General features: G+C 40.1%; 1 protein-coding gene across 3 annotated transcripts in view; it reads right to left on the bottom strand.

Moving 5' to 3' along the window:
• Window positions 1-3,477: 3,477 nt before the first annotated feature.
• The window catches only part of cobll1b (cordon-bleu WH2 repeat protein-like 1b), a 28,037-nt gene continuing 8,127 nt past the window's right edge, over window positions 3,478-23,387 (bottom strand). The window contains exons 1-13 of one of the 3 annotated variants that reach the window (XM_051959189.1): window positions 22,409-22,553; window positions 13,558-13,746; window positions 11,161-11,365; window positions 10,850-11,075; window positions 10,643-10,687; window positions 10,461-10,555; window positions 10,031-10,267; window positions 9,800-9,929; window positions 7,488-7,722; window positions 7,319-7,404; window positions 5,701-7,148; window positions 4,077-4,223; window positions 3,478-3,995 (exon numbers count right to left, since the gene is read on the bottom strand). In XM_051959189.1, the coding sequence (XP_051815149.1) occupies window positions 4,113-4,223; window positions 5,701-7,148; window positions 7,319-7,404; window positions 7,488-7,722; window positions 9,800-9,929; window positions 10,031-10,267; window positions 10,461-10,555; window positions 10,643-10,687; window positions 10,850-11,075; window positions 11,161-11,365; window positions 13,558-13,649 (2,910 nt within the window). In that variant the 5' untranslated portion in view covers window positions 13,650-13,746; window positions 22,409-22,553 and the 3' untranslated portion in view covers window positions 3,478-3,995; window positions 4,077-4,112. Of the gene's footprint in view, window positions 3,996-4,076; window positions 4,224-5,700; window positions 7,149-7,318; window positions 7,405-7,487; window positions 7,723-9,799; window positions 9,930-10,030; window positions 10,268-10,460; window positions 10,556-10,642; window positions 10,688-10,849; window positions 11,076-11,160; window positions 11,366-13,557; window positions 13,747-22,408; window positions 22,554-23,387 lie in introns of those variants that run through there. The other 2 variants (XM_022218278.2, XM_022218285.2) reach the window with 2 other exon arrangements.

Genomic DNA, 23,387 nt, shown 5'->3' on the forward strand with positions numbered 1-23,387 from the left:
ACGATCCCTCCTACCCAAACATGATCCATCACAATAAAGATATTTTTAACACAATGACTCCCAAAACAGTCATCCTCGCTCTGACACAGTAGCGTATTAATAATCAACTAATCTGTTCCGCCTCCTAAACTCTTTTGTTTTAATGTTGGATTGTTTTGATTGTGCATTTTTATGTATTTGTCTTTTCAAACTCAGGAAACGTGCACACAAAGCACACTCACACGAAGGGGCTGGCAATGAGTCCAGGAAGGCAGCGAGCACTATGAAATAAACTGTTCTTTTGTTACGGACTTTGCACAGGGGATTGCACTTTAAACTTAGTCCACTGCAGAAGGACCGCCATTGTAAAGAGCAGCCGGTGCAGGAGATTGGTTGGTTGTGTTGCTGTTGTGTCACTCAATGACAGGTTCCATGTGGGGGCTGGTTGGGATGATAACATCTATCTGAAAGGTAATGTGTAACAGAGTCTGACCAGGAGAGGACAGGCTACTGGAGACACAGAGTAAGCGACAGCAGAGGGTTAAAGTAGTACCCCACTGCATTTACCGTAGGCAAGTTTTACTTTATTACGTTAGTAAATATGACAAGCTGCTGCACCGGACAAAACCCAATTGTTCTGGGAAGGAAGCAAGACGATAACAATAAAGAATACAATGTTGTATCTCAAAATGATAAAAGAATAAAGAAACCATTTCAAACTGGAAAAATCCCTTTTATTGGATATGAAAGTCTGACTTATCTGTACAACCTGTGTTTTCTGTCTCTATAATCCACTTTTGGTTGCACAAGTAAAGTTATGGTGGCTTTAAAATATTTGGACACTTAAACCAAAGACACTTTAAAACACTTTTTTTTCCTTGAGCAAAATATATTTTCAATATCTGTGCGGCACATTCGGATCACTATCCTGCTAAGATTCAATTCTGATGTTTGAATAATTCGGGTGTCCCGTCAAGCTTGAAATTGCCTTTTTTTTATTTTTGCTGATCTGATGAACGTGAGGGCATTCTTTGTGCAACAAAACAGTGCTTAGTAGCATCTGACTGATACTACATTTTGAGGCCAATACTAATTTAGGAAAGTCACAGTTCTATTATAGATATATCAACTGATTCGAGTTACATTGAAAAGGGATAATAACAGTGTTGTTGTTTATTAATTTTACAGCAATGTGTTTCACAAACTAGTTAGCAACTTGAACCATGAAGACAAAACTTGACTCTGCACCACCACCTGCTCAGTGGTGTACTCTGCTACATGTGCTGCACACAGTGCTGACAGTAAACGGTGGAGTTGGAGAAGCTCTGCTGGACAAACTATGTCATGGCACACAGCTTCTAAAACACCCCAAGTATCTTTTTCTGCATTATGTGCTGTAGTTAGTTTTTGTTTCATTCATTGACAAAATTAAAAAAAAAAAAGCAAAAAACAAATTCAAATTCAATAGAATACAAAAGCAAGTTTCCAACCTTCTGAATGAAAGGGAGCAGAAGGAAGAATGCATTTCTGCAATCTGCTCCTTTATAATAAACAATCAGTTTACAATAAGCATTAAAAATAAACAAAATGACTATAAAGCCTGAGATGCCTGCACAGCCACTCTCACTATCAAAGTTTTCTCACATAGCAACACTGTGATACTCCTAATTCATATCTTTGTATTGTAATAATGCTGGATTTAGTCACATTTTTAAATCTTGTGTGTAATTTAGATTCTTTTGAATCCTTGTCTAGATCGTTCCATAAATTGACCCTTTTCACAGAAACGCAACGTTCCATTAATTTGGTCCTAATTCTTGGTTTTATTCTGTTAAAAAGCAATGGTCTAAGCAGAAGAAATCACACATCAAATACTCCAAAACCAATTTATCTGTAATGACTGAGAATATTAGCCAACTTCTATAGGCTCTAATGTTTTTTCATCTCATTTGCTTTATGGAACTGCTTTTATCTAACCACTTCCAAGGTAATTCATATCGGATATATAAAGTCAGTAACCCTGAGGTTCACACAAGTGCTCCTAACAGGGTAACCACTGTCGTAGTTACACTGAGAACTTGTTCGTATACTTCACCATCAAGAAGTGTGTGTTTATATTTTCTCAAGAGACAGATCAATTTATTATTTTAGTTAAAAATAATGAACAAAATGCTTGGTTTATGGTTGCAGCATTTTCTTTAAAAGCATGCCGTTAACACAAGAAATCAGTTCATCACCAGACAAATCTGTGCCAGGATGTACCAGAAATGCCCTTGAGGCTGATTTCAGAGAGAACAAATGCTTTATCATTAGTCAATGCAAACAACTGTTGCAGTGCTGTAAGATCAATGTCAAATGTATTTAAGTTCTTTGCCACAGTAAGTGTCTGACATGTTATTTAAAGTTGTGGAGAAGCAACAACTACCCTATACAAGCTCTCCTGACAGAACCAATGTGTGTGTCTTCCTATAGCTTTAGACAAAGCTTCCAATTTAAAAATCAAACACTTAGTTTTCCAGTGACACATTGCCAATGTCTTCTCCTGACTGGACTGGGGTTGCCAGATAAACAGTGATTTAACTCAATACTAATTCTCCGAGATGTTATCATTTTTTCCATTTTAGCCTTAGAGAATAGGTGCTTTGGACATCTACATGAGGTTTAATTGTCATTTTCTAAAAAATATACTTACTACAAAAAAAAAGAAAAAAGGGCGCGTATTCAGTGTGATTAAACTACAGCCTGCTGTCACATGCAGCTTTGAAAAAGGTCAGCACATCACTTTTCGTGGTTTTAGTCACTTCAATAAACACAAAGACTATTTGTGCACAATTGGCACTCAGCAAAGGTTTCAAATTCCACATTTCCCACAAGGGAGAAATACGCTCATAGGAATAGCAACATCATTTAGAGTTAAAAAAAACAAAAAAAACAAAAAAACTTTGATCTTAATTGGTAATAGTTTTTGCATGTTCTTTTTGGTGACAAATCTGGCAAACTTTGCGTCTTCGAACTGTCCAATAGCACCAAGTCTGTGCCTAACCACAACTTAACCTCACTGCTTGCAGATTCTGGAAAATACACTATTAACTGACAGTTACAAATCAACAAATTAAAAACCGCACATAAGACTTGGTGCTGAAAATCCACCGTCTGAAGCGAATCTATAGTGCACTATTTACCAGCTTACCCGTCTATGGCTAAAACTGGTTAAATTTAAAGCAGTTACCTGATGTTACCTCTTTACGTGGAGTTTTCTATCCAAGTTTTGCTCCCAGGTCTTCATATCGCTGCTCCAGTGAGGAAAGAAACTCACTGGCCCACACGTGGCACAGGTGCGCTACTTAACGCGTCCTGAGTCCCAAACCGCGATCCCGTTGGACCTGTTGTGACTGACAACTTGCATTCAGCAGGATCCGATTTCAGCGGTTTGTGTAGAAAAAAAAAAAGAAAACAGTGTGCATCACTTCTGCACATATAAAAGGAAAGGAGGCAACCGACCTGATAAAAGCTTTATTCATAACAACACTGCTCGACAAGAACAACAGGTGTACTGCACACATCAGTGTATTTCTGCATATATCTTAATCAAAACTCTGTAATACTTAAATATAGATCTGATGTATAATCTAAGAAGCATTTACGGCAGGTCAGACCTGGTCTGTCCTCCACATCCAGTATTATTTAGATAATACATTTTCTTAATAAACCCAATAATATTACAACTCTGGAAGTCGGTCTAATAATTTATAGAATGTTCTCATTTATCCTCACTTGATCACTCACAACACAAAAGCATTAAATGCAAGGTCATCACACGAAGTAAAAGAAAAGCATTAAAATAGGCAAGTCAGGCAGGGGTATTACTTTAAAGATGTGAGAAAATAAACCAAAACAATTACGAATTATCATTTTATGAGCGCTGTCTACTGGAAGAGGTAAAACAAACGACAGCTTCTTCTGTGTCATGGGATGAAAGGCTCCGGAGAACTCAAAGAATGAAGAACAAGCTCCTCCTGGAAGATGAAAACAGTGTTTCAGTCATGTGTCTTGGATATGTTCAAATGTTCTAATGCAAAGTGTTGGATTTTGCTTACTGCAGATGAAACACTGTCAGAAGAAATAAGGCACGGCTAAGGACTGCTCTCGCCGCCAATTTCAACAATCTCACTAAAAGACGGCAGTTCACGCTCTTCTCTCTGCAGAGTGGATCCATCACTACTCGCCTCTGTATTTTCACAGTCCTGTGATGTTAGAAAAAATACAATGTGAGAGACACAAGATGCCAGTCAATATAGAGAGAATTTTTTTTTTTTTTTTTACAGTATTTCTAAAGGGCTGCAGGTGTGATTTGTTCGTAAAGGGTGAAAAAACATTATCCCCACACAAAATAATACAAAAAAAGTCACAGTGGTTCTGATGTCCCTTGTATGAAGATACAGACTTCTCCAAAGCAGGAATAAAGCATTAAACAGTCCTGCACCACGAATATTCAGACTATTTCCTGACCTGCAGACACTGAGAAATGCCAGGACGAACTGACGGTGCATTTGAGAATGTGTGCCAAATATTTCACTGAATGAAAGTACAGATTGATGTTGGAAATTTTGAATTTACTTTGGTTTGAATTTTATTCATTTTAGTCCCAAAATATTTTTAGTTTTTTTTTATATTTGTATTTTTAGTCAAAATGTGCCAAATGCACATGCGTATAAACTTAAAAACAAACAATCATTCATGCTTTCACTCCATTCATGCCTTCAGGAGCTACTATCTGTCTTTTTTTTTTTTTAACAATATGATTACATTTTAACATTTTCATCATATGGCATGCACTGCATGGCACTGACTTGAAGTATTAGAACTAATGAAAGGTTTTCTTTAACCCACAAAACTTAAAAAGATCACAAAAGACTAAGTACGGAGTTCAAAACCCACAATCTTTAAGGCAAACCACACATATTAGGCCCAGTCACTGGTTGCCATCATATAAAAATATACATTGAAAGTCTCACTAGAAGTCTAACTCTACTATGTGTTTATTCTAATAAACGTAGAAGAGAGAAGTCTTGAGTCACAGCTGCAAGGTCTGCTGATCATCTCTAAAGCTCAGAGGGTAAACGGTTATACTGTATATAGCCTTCATGAATCTCATGCTTCAGAAATAATAATAAATGGACTTTAGTTATTCATTGTCAGTGGATTGTGCTCCTCATAACCTCTTTGTCTCCATGGCATCCTCTGACTCTCTGCTTTTCTCCCTTTTCGAAATAAATTATTCACATAAAAATGGCACATCATCATCTTGAAACCTTCTTGATCCTTGATTTCAAATAAATTAAACACAAATAAAAATCAATAAGGGCAAGAAAACGCGGGGCTCTTTAAAAGGTTTGGGAATACAGCAGTTAAACCTGAGGCTAACTCAAGTCCATGGATGTTATTACAAAGCATTCGACTACTTGTGAGAGCTCAAAATGTGCATGAGACTCACCATTAGTCACAGTGCAAATGGCTGATTGAACACACAAAGTGCTACTGCAGTTGCAAAACAAAGTATACACTGAATGCACCAGAAAAGGAGCTTTGATCAGCAGTGCAGAGCGTTTTTATCAGTTCAGGAGTTGAAGTATAAAAAGAAACTCTGTCCTTGTGAAGAGAAAACACTGCTGCTCTTATTTGGATATTTTAATGTCAGAATGCAACACTATCAGGACTAACCTTGAGTGTAGAAAATCCTTTTGACTCTATGACTGGTGAGGGACTTGTAATTGGAGAGACGGGTGGTGACACGGTGGACAGAGGTGACTGTGGCCCATGGGATAAGGACTGGCTCCTTTTCACAGCAGAGGACACTGCCTGGGCGAAGCGGGACGGGGTTGAAGGAGAATAAGGCCTGGGAGCCGCAAAGCTCCTTAATTTTTCCAAGCTTAACCCTGCGCTGGGCTCTCTACATGGCAGACTACTCTGCCTTATCATTCGCTTGAACGCTACATTCTTTTCCTCCTGTTTAGGGCTCAGCTGAACATTAGTGACCCCTGTTGTCTCCTCCTGACACTGCACTGGAAGAGGAGGAGGAGGAGGGGAAGGTAACTTTGCTCTTTCTATACTTCCTTGAGCCTCCCTTGGGCCAGAGCCAGCATTGGCACCAAGACTTTTCTCTGCTGCTGAGGTTACATAATAGCCAGGTGTTTTTTTGTGCTGTGCCAAGCGGAAAGAACCAGGCTTAGGCTTAGTTGCGGGCGGAATTTTCATCTCCTTGACCTCTACTGGTGAACCTGCTTGAGATGCTCCATTAGCTGAGGATGCCACCTTGTCATCTGTGTTTGTACATAAACTCGTTGGTGATGAGGAATGAGTCGTTTCAGATATACTTCCATTAACAGTGCGCTGAGTAGTAGTAGTAGTGCTAGTCAGTAAGTCTTCCCTGGGTAAAGCAGAATGCTGCTCACTTTTGTCTTTGGAGACGTCTATCTGTCCCCTCTGTCCTGTGCTTTCATCTAACTGAAGAGAATCAATTTTAAGTCTCTCCTCTGGAGCTTCAGGAGGCGTCTCCAGTGTCAGTGCAACTTCAAAATATCTCAGTTTCTCCAGAGATTTCTGAGGCACAATAGTATATGTTGTCATCCCAACCTTGGGGATGTAGTCCCTTGTCAGCTCATTGGAAGGCTTGGGCTTTGGCTCAGAGTCTGTTGCATACATGGATGGTGCTTTTGTTGTGTCAGGGGCACTTGGTGGGGAGTCTTGGCATGATGAGGTCTCTGAGGTACGGGATAAGGCATGTTCGAGGTCGGGGGCTTCCAGCTCCTCTGTCAAAGTGGCCATATCTTTCTTCCCTGCTGATTCGGAGGCCGGTGCGTTTACCGATGAAGGAACCTTGTCCGCGTATTCTTCTGGAGGCTCAGGAAGCTGTGTGAAATCTGTTTGCACTTGAGCATCCTCTCCACTGGGGCGTAATGTGCTGGTAGCCACTGGACTCTCCAACCTGTCAGTCACCTCCCGGAGGGTTTCAGTGTTTGCTTGATCAGAGGCCTGAGCTTCTGCATCCTGCTTTACAGGAGGAGGGAGGCTGCTAGGTGCAGCAGCAGAATCACCCTCAACACGGTCAGCTGGAGGCTCTTCACAGATGGGATGTGGGCTTACATTTTCAGCTTGAAACGCAGCACTATCTGTACAGAAAAGAGCATTTGTCATGTGAGACGAGTGCCGACCTTCTTGAGAACAGGTACTTTTAACATCGTACGGACAAATTCAAGAAATGTAAGATTAGATATCTGCAGAACATCTGCAGCACGGATATGAACAATTCTATTACTGCAGAGTCCAAGTGCAAACCTACTAGTATCTGATACGACTGGTGAGTCTGTGACATCACTTCTTCTCACAACCAGAGTTGCAGAATCATTCACTGCACTCTGCAGTTGGCTGTAAAAATGAAATAAACAAGGAATTAGTATATAAATATTGCTAGTACTAATAAAAAAATGCTTAGCCTTAAGTAGTCTTACTAGAGCTCGTACTTGCCATCTGAGGACAGATCACAAGACTGATCTTCCCCACTGCCCTCCACCGACATCGTGCTCTGTGTCTCAATATCTGGAGACGGGGAATGTAGAGAAACATCAGGTGAGATGTTGAGGCTGCCGTCCTCTCCCTGGGTTTTACCAGCAGTTGTAGACATTACGGATGCAGTCGTCTCCTCCTGCTCCATAATTTCCTCCAGTGTTTTAGAAGCTGCGGCCACTGCAACATAATCATAAAAAATAAAATCAATAAAAAAACCACAGACGCATCCATCACAATATCCAACATAGCATTATTATTTAATGTAAAGTGCATTATTTTGGACAAAGGCATGTTTTGTTAGTGTGACCTTTAAAAATGCTATCAAAATTCAAAACTCTTTCAACTACTAAGTCATTTTAATTGTTTTATTTTTGTTATATTTTCCCACTAACTGCTTCAAAAACAAAACATCCGGCTACCTTTGTCTTTTTACTCATGGGGATACGCTTTCCAACTTACGTAGTTCTGATGAATAAATTCCATTGAATGATTTTTTTTTACAACTTATTCTTCCTTCTCTAGATCTTAATTTAGCACTTAAAGGAAGCACATCACAGAGGAGCAGTGAGCAAAAAGGAATTTCAAGGCTGCTTAAACAAAGCTCACTGTTCTCAGCCTCTGATCTCGAATATCTACTGAGCCACACCAGGCTGGAAGGAAAAGGAGCAGAGGAGGTGAATTTTCTTTGTGAAGTTAGTGTTGGGAAAAACCAAGAGCAACTGGTGGATGAAATGATGTCGCACACGAGCAGAGAGTATTCGTAAAAATTAAAAAAAAACAGTGTGATTATGCATTATACACTATTAATGACACCTGGAAGATGGATGGTTAGTTAAGGGATTATTTGGAACAAAGCAGTTGTGAGATTTTCTAGCAGCACAGTAAAGTCAAAAGCATTTAAAGAAAACAAAAAGGACGAAGAGTCATTCAGATAAACATTTAAAAAGGGCAGATAAGAAAGAAACATGCAAAACTTTAGGGATATACAGGAGATCAGGTTTTGCTATGTCTAATCAGAATATATTTCAAGGAGTGAACTGAACTTTATTTGTTGTACTCAAGGTATTTGAAAAACTTGATATGAACATATTAATCCAAAAATACAGCTCTAAAAATTCATGCCTCCATCATATGCAAACTGGTGACAACAAGGTCTGCAAATATGATATAATTTCTTCAATTTTAATGCTTTGATCACCACTCAAACTGCCATTAATCTCAGATCCTTCAGGGGGGCAGCAGATCCTAAAACCTTAATAAATAAAATTATAACTATCTGCATGCCTAAATAGGAGACTGGAATGAGGATATAAGACGTCTTTACAGCTATTGCAATCACAAGCCATCACAAACTGGTGATGGTCTTTAAAAAAAAAAAAAATCTGAACTCAGCTAGAATTATTTCAAAATATTATTAGTTTTTGCTTTAAATTCTAGGTATGCAGGACGGGTGGAGTTTCCCTCACAGGACAATACAGTGAGGGTCCAATGTGTCGACACAATCACAGGAAAGTGCGCCAAAGCAAGTTAATTATACTCAAGCAAGAAGAAAATACCAAAGAAGGCAGAACATACTGAATTTTGAAAAGCAGGAAAAATGTCACTTGCTGGCGACACAATGTTTGCGGTTATACATTTCATTTAGGTTAGAAAAGCATTTGACAGGTGATTGAAATCAGAAAAAAAATCTATATGTTTAAAAATAGGGGAGACATAAGACTAAAAATGTAGAAATTATATTGAGTGAAGAAAAAAGCAGCAGACACAACTTAAGCGCTAAACCAATTCATGAACAGAGAGTAGACTATAGAGAACATGCAAGTAGAACCAGTGTGGCGCAAAATCTCATTCACCAATACAACGCAATCTTAAAACGTATTTAAACTAACAATTGTCCATGTTTTAGGCACCACATGGTTTGCACGATCATGTCTTCTAACAAGATTGTGGTAAGTGAAGTAAATAAAGCACTTTTCAACAACAACCACTAGGAGGCACAAGAGCCAAACAGAATTAAAAGTGTTGACTCTGGCTGCTAAGTTTTAAAACAACTGTGATTGACTTTGAGCCCAAAGTACACAAGCTAAAACATCACACATTCAGCCCAAATTTTACTTCACACCAGAATCAAATCAAAGTATTATAAACCAAAATGTAAATGTGGGATAAAAGTAACCTTACAGGCCCTGTGACTGATAATAAAATCAAGATACAAAATGCGGATAAATGGATATAAACGTAAACAAATGCAAACCTTGAAAGTTTTCCTCTACCGAAACAGATTCTTGGACAACAGCGCTCGGAGATGTTGGGGGTGGAGGAGCCTTCCGTTTGGTCCTCTTCAGTGAAGACTCTGCCGAGGACCCACGACTTATACCAGAAATCTACATGATGAGATTTAAATGATCAAAGCCCAAAAACGGAGAAATCACTATCTCCCATTAAAGCCAAGTGTTCTGAGCGTCTTCTTCAGCAGTCCACTCACCTGATCAGTGTCCAGTTGGGCGTTCGGTTCGGAGTAGAGCCTCCGGCGGGTGCTGAGGTCTGAAGGGGAGCTCTGAGAAACAAGGATCGGGGGCTGGGGTGCGCGTCTCTTCTTTGGCACATCAGTGGGGCTTGCGGGAGAGCTAAACGGAGTCGAGTTTGAGCTCGGTAAGGCCATACTGAGCGGTCGAGGCTTGCTCACAAGCACTGGAGAAGCTGGGGCACTGGCTGTGGTCGGCTTTAAAGAACAAACATCCAATCAGAATGTGATAAGAGGCCGGTTTCCAAACAGCATAGTGAACATTAACTAATGTCAAACCAAAGCAAGCAAACCTCCCTCTGAACTTTCGGATAGAGCTGCATCTTTGCATAATCGGTAGATTAAATCTAAACTACAGTGAAATGCTATTGTTGTACTAAGCAACGTCTACCTGGTCAGACTTTTTCTTGCTTTTTCTAAACATGCTGAAGAGTCCTTTGTTTTCTTTTTCCTTCTGATCTTTATCTTTGCCTGGTGTGACTGTTCCTGGAAAAGACAAAAAAAAAAAAAGCATATGCAAGTAGCTCAAATAGCTCAGTTGATATAAATCATCCACTTTCCAAACAGATATACCTGCAGAAGTTGGTGAGCCTGGACACACAGGAGAAACAGGCTGTCCTGAAGAGCAGCACACATGAGATTTAGTGTAAAACAAGTGATATATACATTATTGTGACACAACAAATGAGCTGCAATTTGTAAAGCAATGGATGGTCAATGTGTCATCGTACATGAAGCAATTTGCAGCAGGGTTTGACCTATGAGTACATCAATTCTTACCTCTTGTGTCTCTTGCATAAACCTCCCGTATTGCATAATCATTAAGAGAACTGGACAAGTCCAAAGGGGCCAGTGACTGGACATCTCTCAGCAGAACTGTCGTCTCCGTGTCAAATTCACATTTCTCACAGATTGCTGGTAAGAGTTCAGCAAGAGGAACTCGTGGATTTACTCTCAGTATCGTTTTCTGGGTCTTTTTGTAGTTTATCACCATTCGAACAGTTGCCTGGGGAAAACAAAATGTGCCACTTTGATTAAAATGGTGGTGTGAACTGTGTGGGGTAATAAAGCGTCTGCTGTTTTTTTTGTACCTCAGGCATCTGTGGACCCGTCTTCTTATTTTTATCCTCCCCTTTAGGTTTGAGTATGATCTTCTCTGCGTCCAGAGTTCCGATGAGAGCGTTGGGTTTGAGCTTGATGTTGTTCCTGTTGGCGGTGACCAGTTCTAAAGTGTGGCTCGATGGGTTCAGGTGGTATTTTGCACAAAGTGTCACTAAAAGATCCATAAGGGGTTTGCTTAAAGACAGAGAGGAAAAACATCATAACTTGTTTGGCACAAGAGAAAAAAGTTTAGGGAAATCTGATTGAGTGCAAGCGACAAAATACAGAACAGAACATTTTTATGAAAGCAATCTTGAAACTAAGAAAAATGCATATTAATTTGATATTTCAGATTTCCCATTAAAACAGACATGGAAATAGCCTTTAGGGCTGGCCCGAATAGTGGTTTCTGGCCTCCGAATATTCGGGCCCTATTAAAGACGAATATCCGAATATTCGTTCCGCCCCGTAACGTCCGACGGGGGGGTGGGGGGGTTGCGGCACGGCACGGCGGCGGAGGTGTGGTAGTGGCGGCGGCGGCGGCTTGTGACACAGACAGCCCGAAAATTCTGATCCTTTTACATTTTTAGAAAGTTCTGGCCAACATTTCCTGAGGACAGATTGAACCCAGTGTAAACCGACCTTCGTTGCCTTCGTTTTGTCTTCAGCAGAGGTCTTCGGCATCTTGTCTTGTGTTTATGCAACGAAGTGAAGCGTGACGTCAGAGTCGGCAGCCACCCGGCCATTCGGGTGATGTTTACAAACACAAATGGAGGAGCCAAAATGAGCCAAAGAACACGGCGGGATGAGCCGAAATGGGCCGAAGGCGCAGGGAAGAGACGAGCTCCAAATATTTTCGTCTGGGGGGAGGAGGGAGTGATCACATAGACATATGTGTATATGTTATAGACATATGTGTATATGTTTATGTGATCACAGGATGAGATGAGCCGATAAGTGCCGATGTGGGCCGAAGGCGGAGGGAAGACAGCAACGCAGCATAATCTTTCCGCCCGCTAACGTCCGACGGGGGGTGGGGGGGGCGAATATTCGGATACCAAATTAATATCCGGATAGTGCCACAGCGAACGAATATCCGGATATTCGGGATATTCGGGTCCAGCCCTAATAGCCTTAATACATTCTATGCTTGCATTGAAGAACAGTTTGTTGGTAGCTTTTAAGGCTGCAATTTATTTTCACTATCAAGTAATCTGCTGATTAATAGGTTCATCAACAAAAATGTATATAAAACATTAGAATACAGTGAAATATGTATATCCTAGTTTCCCAGAATCCAAGGTGACAACTCAAACATCTTCTGCTGTCCAACCAAGATTGTAAAGAAAAAAATAAACAGTATATAATCATATAATACACTTTATATTTCAGAAGAAGCTACAAGCCAGGAATGTTTGGCATTTTTGCTTCAAAAATTATTCACTGCTGTTACAAATTCGCCAACTCTTGACTGACTAAGTGGTTAATCACTGCAGATGTAATTGCTTTAGAAAAAGAGAGACCACAGATTTCATAGATTGACATTAATTGATTCAAAAACTGCAAGCGTTTGGAGACAACACAAAACAACTATAAAGTGACATATAGTCGCAACAGCTCGTAAAGCTTTCCTGACTCCGTGGCAACATAATAGCTTCAATTCAAACCACCAGTGCTAACTCTACTGTGCAGGCACTCTATGAACAGGTTTGGAGGGGGGGAAAAAAGGAGATAAATTTAATCTGGTCATACTGGATTAGACCCAGGGCTTTCTCAAGAGGCCAAGGTGCAAAAGATACCCCTGAAAGATTGTTTATAAACCGCGTGCATTGTGAGCAAGATAGTGATATCTTAAGTAAACTATTTTAATGGAAAGTCTGAGCTGTGTGAGTGAGTGGACTCGAAGAGGGACACGCAGACCTTGTTCTGAAAAGCTCTGACATGGAGGTATGTTGACGCCATGTGATCTGATTAGATGACCTAGTTCCGTTTCAGCATTTAAATTACGTGCGGGTCGTTATATCACTGCAGCATGCAAAAATGAGATGAAGTCATTTAGATTGAGAAACAAAAAGCGCAGTAATAGTTTCATATCATTGAATGAGAGAAGAAAAAAAAAGCTAAGAATTCCAATTAATTTTGCTCCAAGTGGACATATTAACTCAAAACTTTCAGCTACTCCACCCATCTGACTCAGTCTGAACTACATGTGGTGAGCTCATCTGACGTCAGTCTCATGATGCACTGTTTGAATGTTGAAATGCTCAGTATGAACACTGTGCTGCTCTTGCTCAAACTGCGAATGAAATCATCCTTTATATGTGAGAATACGATTCGACATATTGAGGTTGTGAAGCACCAGTTTAGACACGATGGTCTAGCTGTACCTTCCATGAACTACGGCCGTCTTTTCCACTCCACCAGGTAGAACCACAGTCAGAGAGAGTTCTTTATCAATTAGGTTCTCCTTCTGGTCCATGCTTAAATGAGGGTTTCCTGGGTACCACTGGGAGAAACCTGGGGAATCCAGCTTCTTTATCCCTGGCGGGGATGGTGCTTTGCTTTTGGTCGACACCCTGTATTGGGGGGAAAAAAAAGGTGTAAATTACTCTCAGAGTGTTTCTACTTCTGTGCATATGCATGGCTTCAAAAAAAGTCGTTAAAATAGTTTCTGCATTCTCATGCAATATTCTGATTGAAATCAAAGTGCACCAGACAGCATGAAAGGAATTCTTTCTTCCTCAGGTTTTAGAAAGCGGTGAGGCTATTACATGAAAGAGTTCAAGTCCACTTTGCAAACTAGTCACAAGACAAGCAAGTGGACAGATTTACTCATTGAGCCTGAAGAAATGGCTGTGAATGGACAGACGTGAGAGAGACTGATAATAAAACACAAGACAGAGACCTTCAATTCAGTCGCTATAGAAGCTGTGCTCTGTTAGCTGCGGTAAAGGTGGTCTTACATGTAGTGTTTGCTGTGGAGACATCACTCCATGCATCAGTGTACATTAGATTGGATTTTTTCCCTTTCTGTGCATTCAACTATGACGAGTTCTGAAGAGCGTTTTTGAGTGTCTCTCCAGGCTTGACATTCCTGGAAACTGTGACAATAAGATGTGGGAGGGAGCAATAGCAGCCATCTGAGGTTTACAGGCTGATCAGGTAAACTACACAAAAAAACATGTAAATATAAAAGTCAAAGATGAGTAATTTTTATTCATTCCAAGATTTTCTGTCAGCTTGCCATCTGTTAGACAGACATAAGAAACCTGGGAGGAGGAGTATTTCAGATAATTACACTCTTTCCATAAAGCAAAGCTCTGACTATAAGCAAAAACATGTTTTCATTTGCCCAGGGTCATCATTATAAGGTTTAAAGATTAGCTGGAACACATTTTGCTTTGTGTTACCATTTGCCTGAGATAAAAACAGCAGATGTTGCGATAAGAAACCAAAGTAAACACAAAGACGACATCAACTCAGCAAAATTTACACTATTGTACTACAGTCCACCAAGTCATTCAATGTGGAGGAAGCACTGACTTCAGTAAGGTGTCATTTCATTCAGGCAGCGTATGCAGAAAAAAAAAAAAGGTTTTGCAGATCCAGTGCTCTGAATTACAGCCTGCAAGTCTCACATGGGGGCAGTGCTTATTCAAACAGAGGAATCTGAGCAATGCAAGGTCACAGGCTCCACCGAGGCATGACCAGCCAAGGATTATTAGTACTGCTGTGGGGGTGGATGCCCTTAAACACTCCGACATATACAAACACACATGCACACTAAGACAAATAGTCATATTATGATTCCGACAATCTGTAGACACCACCGCAAAGTTTCAGATCCATTATATATATATATATTATGAAGCACAAAATTTAATTTAATGTTGAAATGATTAAGCTTTCCTCCTTAAATCTGAGTTTAAACCATTACACTAATAATGGGGGGAAAAAAAACTGGGGAATACATTGTAATATCAATACCACAATTAAACGTGGAGTTTGAAAATAGTGACCCAGCTGCACCCAGAGGATAAAGGAGCTTTGGTTACAGTTGATGCCAAGACCTCCAGGATGCAGCTCTGAAATGATTCAGGGTTTATAATCTGCTCCATTTGTCTGCTGCTTCGTATTACACTCATTCTCAAACCGTCACAACGCAAAGTAAAAAGAAATCAACAGGTGATGGTTAAAAGCAAAAAGCACCCCAAACAAAGAAAGAAAACATGGGTTTCTCGTGAAGAATGAGCAACACTTACAGCATCACTGTCTGCTACTTCCTCAGGCAACTACACAACAAACTGTAAACTCTGTGTGCTGTTTGAGCCTATCATATGATCATACGTCAGACAGACTGCCGGCCACAGAAGAGGAAGATACACTACCGACATTTTACAACAAAGAGCTGATACAGCAACTAAATACAAAGCATGAAGTAAGCTTAGAGACACAACAGGAATATGCTTTTTCATCTGTTCATTTTTGAGCCAAAAAAGGTCAGGATAAAGCCAAGACAGCACAGGAAATAACTAGAAAGCTCAAATAATAATAATAATAATACTGCTATGAGTTGTGAACCGTTTGTTGTTTATTCTCTTCTGGTGTGCAATGAGCTTAAAGCAGTCTTGAAAAAATGCCAAGTGAACCAAGCAAGAAGGTTCCTGCTCACCACACTCAGATCAACGTGAGCGGCACCAGCTACTCCTAGATCCATCATGGAATCCATTAGTTTGCGTACAAATTCCTTCCTAACCTCTCAGAACTACGAGCTGGTTCTACATTGGTGATTTATACCATTAAAACTTAGGAAACGTGACAAAGTGTTGAAAGAACGCCCTTCAGAGTTCATCTGAAAAGTCCGAGTACACAAACCTACCCAATGACGCATGGTCCTTTCGTCTAACATTGCAGCTTTGTAACCTGAAGTATGCATATTGCTTCATTTGTAAAATTATACATCATCATGAAATAGGAATTTGACAGATTAATAGGTTTGTCAAATAAAACAGACTATTCCAAAAATATACAGTCATTCTTCAGTCTTAAAGAGCCATATATGTGTTCCAATATAAGCTTCACTGGTTGGCTAGGCTAGCATCTTACAGTAGGCTTTCTAAATGTATGCTGAGTAACAGCTAATCCCTATAGGGCTCTTTAATGTGCTCCATTTTAATTTAATGTGTGTTACAATAAGACTATGTTTGAAACTAAGAATACAACAGTGCATTCTCTGGAATATCGTTTTTATAATCCTGAAATAAACATGAAGTTTGCATTTTAACGTGATCCGGGTTATCACTGCAATGATGTAGCCTCTCTTCCACACATAATAAAGTAACACACTAGAATGCCAGTTAGTTTTCAGGATTATCCCTTGGTCCTTAATTGTAGACAATGAGCAGAAAAAAGTATTTAATATTGTTAAGAGGGTCCTTTGCTCTTTGCATTGGTTCACTGACCTGTGCTTCTGACCAGTGAGGTCTGCATTCTCCACTGTAATAAATAATTTTAATGTTTGTGTCACAGCATTTTCACAGCTAATCAGCCTCTCGGTATAAAAGCACAAAAAAAAAAAACAACATATAGAGACCTTTAAGAGCGTAAATGATGCAAAAGTATCTCACTGTCATGGTCAGGATAGTCGAAGTGGCAGGGCAGGGCTCCAGACTAACCTTTTTTCCTAGGAGCACAGTGGCCCCGAACTTAAAATTGTAGGAGCGCAACCAGAAAATTTAGGGGCGCACACCAAAATCGACTTTCAAAGTAAATATTCACATTTCCTCTCATTTTCACTGTATTACTGATAAATACTTGTACAATAAATGCAGAAACTATGTTTTCAATTAACATCTCACTGTGCAGCAGTTGACACAACATAACAAGAAAAGCACTCAGAGTGCAGTACTCCACTAAGGCTGCTCAATTGATGTATCATTTCCAACGGATGAAATCTGTAATAAAAAAGAGCTTGTGCTGAGTACAGGCATGTGTTATGCATGTGCAAGCTATGTATTTATACTGAATCACGTGTAAATTACTCTTATAAACGTCTGTTGATCACTTCATCAATTTTGGCAAGCCTTGGTTTTGCTAGTGTTAAAATAACCGTTCCCTTCAAGGCTTTTATTTTGAAGGTGTATTTTTAATGCTATGGGCTTTTATTTCGTGACCAATTCAGCGGCACAGGAAGTGATTCTCTAAAAAGAGGGTTCTTGACATGACAAAGATGCTGCTGAAAAGTCCAAAAATTCATGTAAAGACGAAAGAAAACAGTTCCACGCTGTTGCTGTCTAGCAAAGAATGTGTCTAAACTTAGAAGCAGCTGGAATGGGGACAAGAAAGGAGTGAAGGAAAGGAAGGTGAATTTGTGTTCAAAATAAGGCTGAAAGTAAATGAAAGCTTTGTGAAACGTCAGGAGTTTCACCGTCATTCGCCCTCCGCTCTCACTCTCGCTCACCTTCTTCTTCTTTGGTGTTCGTCTCCTTTCCTCTTTTGGAGTTAATGTCGGTTAAACCAGCTCATTTGTGCATTACTGTCTAATGGGCTGAAGTGTGGTTTGTCAGCAACAAAAAATACTCAATAGTAATTTAAAAAAAAAAGAATCTGCAAATTTACTGGTCGCACGTGCGAGTAGATGAAAGATTTACTGGCACTCGCTCAAATTTTGGTCGCAAAATGCGACCATTTAGTCGCAGTCTGGAGCCCTGCAGGGGTAATATTCTTAATTTCTAGCCAAGTAGTCATTCCTTTTGCAGTTAAAGAAGTTGAGATGCTTTTTTAAAATATGCCTGTTATGTCTCACTGCGGGCTCATTTTTCACTTTGCAATATAAAATCCTGCATCCTCTATGGAAAGAGCACAACCATGGCTAGAAATAGAGAAAATTCAAAAGTGTCTCATGTGCATTCTAAAGCTATGATTTATAAAAAATTTAATTTCTTTGATTATTTACATACCAAAAATTACCATGCACATAATTTATCAAAATGTCCACAAATATTATCAATACTGCAAAAAACGGTGACACTAGATATGATTGATATTTACCTACTTGCATTTGTAAATTGTTTCCATTCTTGCCTCCTCCTATGCTTTATGTAAACACAGTCTGCAGTTCAATTTTTGTCATGTGACTGATTACCGCAGCCTAGGCACTATTAGCTTCACAGTTGAAGCGAGGAGTCTAGAAATCTTTGCTTTTTATTAGGGCTGGACCCGAATATCCTGAATATCCGAATATTCATTCGCTACGGCGGTATCCGGATATTAATTTTGGTATCCAAATATCCCCCCCCCCTCCCCCGGCTCATCTCGTAGTGTGATCACATAAACATATACACATATGTCTATGTGATCACCCCTTCCTCCCCCCAGACGAAAATATTCGGAGCTCGTCTCTTCTCTTCGCCCCACTTCGGCTCATTTCGGCTCCTCCATTCGTGTTTGTAAACACCACCCGAATGGCCAGGTGGCTGCCGACTCTGACGTCACGCTTCACTTCGTTGCATAAACACAAGACAAGATGCTGAAGACTTCCGCTGTTTGGGAATTCTTCAGTTTAACTGAAGACAAAACGAAGGCAAAATTTGGACCCGGGAGACCAGACGAATGGTCTGTCGGACGTTACGGGGCGGAACGAATATTCGCATATTCGTCTTTAATAGGGCCCGAATATTCGGAGGCCAGAAACCACTATTCGGGCCAGCCCTACTTTTTATAGAATCTGGTTAATGCCAACTAATAATTTTTTAGACATTTCTAAATATGAGGAATATAGTGATTTTGGTGAAATACCACACTTTGCAGCTGAGAGTTGTTTACATTTTCAGTGTTGTACGTCACAGATAAGTAGTTCAAGGACTTTAAAAAGTTGAACATGATTCTCTCCATTTTTACTCCGTCTAGCTCTGATAAATGGTGTAGCTTTTTTAAAGATAGCAAGCTCCTCAAACCTTCAGGGGAAGAAAAATGGTCTTTCTGAAATATCAAAAATGTTTCTTTTCATCTCAGTAGCTGAGGGCGTAATGCTGTGTGTTTGTGACTGACAGCAGCTTCCAGCAGAGTGCCAGTAATGCAATGTAGGTATAACAAGAGATAACGCATACAAACTTGCCTTTTAGCCACGGGTTATGGGCACAGTGTTTGTGGTTTTGATGCAGGATTTGTGGTCTGTTTAAACTGCACGTCAGATGATTAGATTGCATCAGAAACCCTTTACCGTAACCTTTCCAACAGTACGGGTGTGTCAAGCACCTGGATCACACTTGGATCCAACTGAGCCAAAGTAACAATTGCAGTGACGTCTTAACACTTTTTAATACACTGCAGCTGAAAAACTAATTAGCTATCTGGTCTGCAAAACTAATATTTGCTTTGTAATCTTTTCTGGTGAATTTGTTTGTTGTTGGAGTGAGTCAGTCTTTGTTATTTGATCACTCATTAAAGCTAAAGTGAAGGAAAAGACATGCATTCATGGCGTAATGAAGACTGTAAAGCAGTCCGACCTCAGTGGAGTTGTCTGTACTGGCTATATTTACACTCATATTTTATTCAAGATTCAGTCAACTATTGACATATGGTCTTTTGTTCAGTTTCATACACCACACATTTTAACTACACTGGACTACTATAGATGTTTCTATCTGCCTGTCATCATTTCCACTGAACAAATCTTGCAAAACCTGTTCCAGTGAAGTTCTGGCGAATAAAAAGTAGACATCAGAGGAAAATGGGAAAGGGCTGCACACTCATGATCCTGACGATGCACTGATCACCATCTGGATTCAGGGAATTAGCACCCACAATGACCAAATTTCATTTATTTTACAGTCTGTAGGTGTCCAGTTTGAGTAATTAATGGGAAACAAAGGGGTTACAGAATTAAGCGATTTACCCTTTAACCAGAAACACCAGTCAACAGCAGTTCTGGAGCTGGAGATGATGAGATTGTTAAATCTGTTAAAGTGATGATTAGGCCAAAAATGTGAATGTCTTCAAACCACATACCAATTGTTTAGATTTCAACTACATCAATCAATGTAGTGCAAAGTTTCAAAGTGTAATCTGCTTTTGGCAAAGCTTCATAATCTTATTTTTTTCTTCCAGAATCTGAAAATCACCAGCAGCTAAACCACACAGACGATCTTTGTCCATTTCAATCATGCCTGATCAATGCCCCCTGCATTAGTAAAAACCTTTCCAAACTGACAAGAATGTGTGTGGCAGTTTAAACAACATGTAACTCCAGTAAATTTTACATTTAGTTGTGTCTTCATTGCCTTTGTATAAATCTAAATATCTGTAGCTGCTGTTTAATCTGACTGCTCCTTTAATACTAATCTGATCAAGACCCAAAAATGTAGAGCAGCAAGGAGGGGCATATTAGATAAAAAATAACATGCAGTCACATACTGGTGCACATATATCACTGAATGACATGAATTCCCTGCACATTTCAACAGCAAGACTAGCGAAAGCAGACACTGGGTTCTCTACTGGGTACAAAGTCCTGATTTCACGGGTCTGATTGTTTGGCAATCCTCCTAAAGCCTGTCTAAACCATTCGTTTTTCCATGAACCTTACCAGCGCTCTAAAACTGAGCCTTTTAAGTGGATTTATTTAAAACATGCCACGTTCAATGCAATGCCCCGAACAGAAGCGATCAACAAATTAGCATGGAAAAGTACACATTAGCCATGACTCAAGTTCAGGGTCATCCCAGTTTATACAGCTGTGCCATCGGCAATTTTTGTCGAGACACCTCGAGCAGGTGACAGACACAAACACACAGGCTGGTTTGTTTTTGCCATCCAGGCCTGTGCTGATGTGTTGCTGAATGAGAGGAGACATGTCGAAGCTTGACTGTGCTGATGCCTCATTCACAGGGTTTCCCTGGGAGGTCTGGCACTCACAAACAAGCCCATTCAATACCAGAGCGCATGCTTGACAGACGCGATCACAGACTACCAGGAAATAATAGGCCTGTTGTCATTGGGCCATTTCTTGCATCTTGTCATGAGATAATCTTGCGAACTTCTGTAGTGGAAACAGATTAAATCAACTATGTGTTGTGATAAATAAATATGCCAGGGTGCTTTGCTAAACTGACTGTTTTTAACTTAACAGCTGATTTGTGGTTTGAATGTGGGAAGACTTCTCTTTTCTACTCCACATGTTGTAGGAAGATGTGATGTAACGTGAGAAATGTTTCGAAATCAAACAAATAATAAGCGGTCTTGGTAAACGTAGCATCGTATCTGCTTGATTAGGTCAACTGAATGACGTCTGCTGACAAAAAGAATAACAGAATGACATCCAGATGCTTCTTCTCGTGTAAAAATACTTGAAATGTTTCCATGCTTATGTGTGAAAAAGAGAGACTGACAGAGAGACAGGGGAAGACAGAGGTTTGAGAAACGGTGGAAATATATATGCAAGTTGCTAGAAGTAATCAAAAATGAAAAAAACAACAACAACCTGAACATCAGCAGGAGACAACCAGCTGAACAAAAGGATATCCAAATTCCCTACATTCCATTACACTTTGTTCCAGGTGGTATTACTTTTACCAGAAACATTTCCATCACTTCTGTGAATTTTTTTTCCACCCAATCAATTAAAACTGTTGGATCCTGAACCGAAATCAAACGACAAGCGGTTCAGAGGAGAAACCAGATCAGAGCCCACACACTGTCAGCGACGCAGTTTTGCTTTGAGGTTCTGAGAAGATGAAGGATTAGTAAAAATGCCTACTGAGGTATGCTTGCAGCTGCTGGTAGCAGGACGGCCCCTTGGGGAACGGTGGGTTCATGTGCAGACTAACAGTAAGTTTTGTTTTTTTTTCACAGAAGACCTTCGACTCAGTCACATTCTCAGACAACACCCTGATCATTTTTTAAAAACCCAAGAGGGCTAATTCAATGCTTCAATGACCAAAACACCTACTTAGCCCACCAGATATCTACACAGTCAAATATACAGGCTCAAACATGCCGCAGTGGAGCAAAACCAACACACCCTGCATTTCAAGTCAGAACACATAGGCAGTCATCCGTCCGAATGCAAAATATTAGTCCAAGAAAGTATCTCAAAGTCCTCTCCAGCAGTTTAAGAGGTGCCAGCAGGGCTGTGCAGTAAAGATAATAACATAAACATAATGAGAACCAGACATTTGGAAAGCAGGTGGCCAACCTGTTTCTCCTCTATTTGCCAACAATCATTCCACACGCTCTTACCTCTTTACGTCAGATCGTTCCCGCTCAAATAATTCCCATTCTGCTGGGTATGTCCCATGAGTAGTCCGGCACGACTTAACTCTAACTGTACAGCTTTAAAGGGCCCACCTTAATGCCACGCCCAAAGCTGTGACATCAGAAATCTGTCTCCTCTACCTAAATCCCGTCGGGCCCTCTTGCTGCGTCTCTGAAAGCCCCAGCGTGCAGTGTGTTGGTTGCACTGCCCCCGTGGTCATGAGCAGGAAGGTAAGCAGCTTTGCCTCCCTGTGCAGACGTGAACCTGAGGGTGGGGCCAGTGGAGCAGCAGACTCACAACAGTGGCTCAGGACTTAGACAAAGCCCTGAGTAAATACGCTGAACTATCATGCGTTTTAATCACGGATGAGCTTTAACTCTACTCATGCTTGCAGTGATGGAATTATCAAAGCAAACGAACAACCTGTATTGTTTTCTCACAGGGTTAAAATCATCTTGGCTTCCTCCCCACTCCTTAATTGAAATCAGGTAGGTGTCCTGTGTTTGTGTTTCATTATGAAAAAACAAAACAAACTGCCAAGTGTTCAAAACCACACCTTACTCCTGAAGACTGACTCATTCCAAAACCATGTTAGAGGACTTGTTGGTAACAATAATGACAGTGATTCTGGTGAACAAAGACGTGAGGCAACATTTCCTAGCAGTGAGTAGTTTTGCTGTGTGTGTACACTGAGAAAGCTCACATTTAGATTTCATTTAATTGTCTGCATTCAAGAATAAAACATGACATGTAAAATTTGCCAACAATTACACAAGATCACACAGTTGAAATATTAAATGTGATTGCTACGATTACCACAGCATTCTAAAATCAAATGTATTCCTTTTAAGCCTTTTTCAATGTGACTTTTAAAGATACCTACTTACTGGACTGAACATTTTTAGCTACAGTGTGGAAACTCTTTTCTGCAGATTTGGTGCCTGTTGGAAATCTGTGGCTTTG

Source organism: Acanthochromis polyacanthus, chromosome 14 (genome assembly GCF_021347895.1).
Source record: "Acanthochromis polyacanthus isolate Apoly-LR-REF ecotype Palm Island chromosome 14, KAUST_Apoly_ChrSc, whole genome shotgun sequence".
NCBI classification, from domain to species: Eukaryota; Metazoa; Chordata; class Actinopteri; family Pomacentridae; genus Acanthochromis; species Acanthochromis polyacanthus.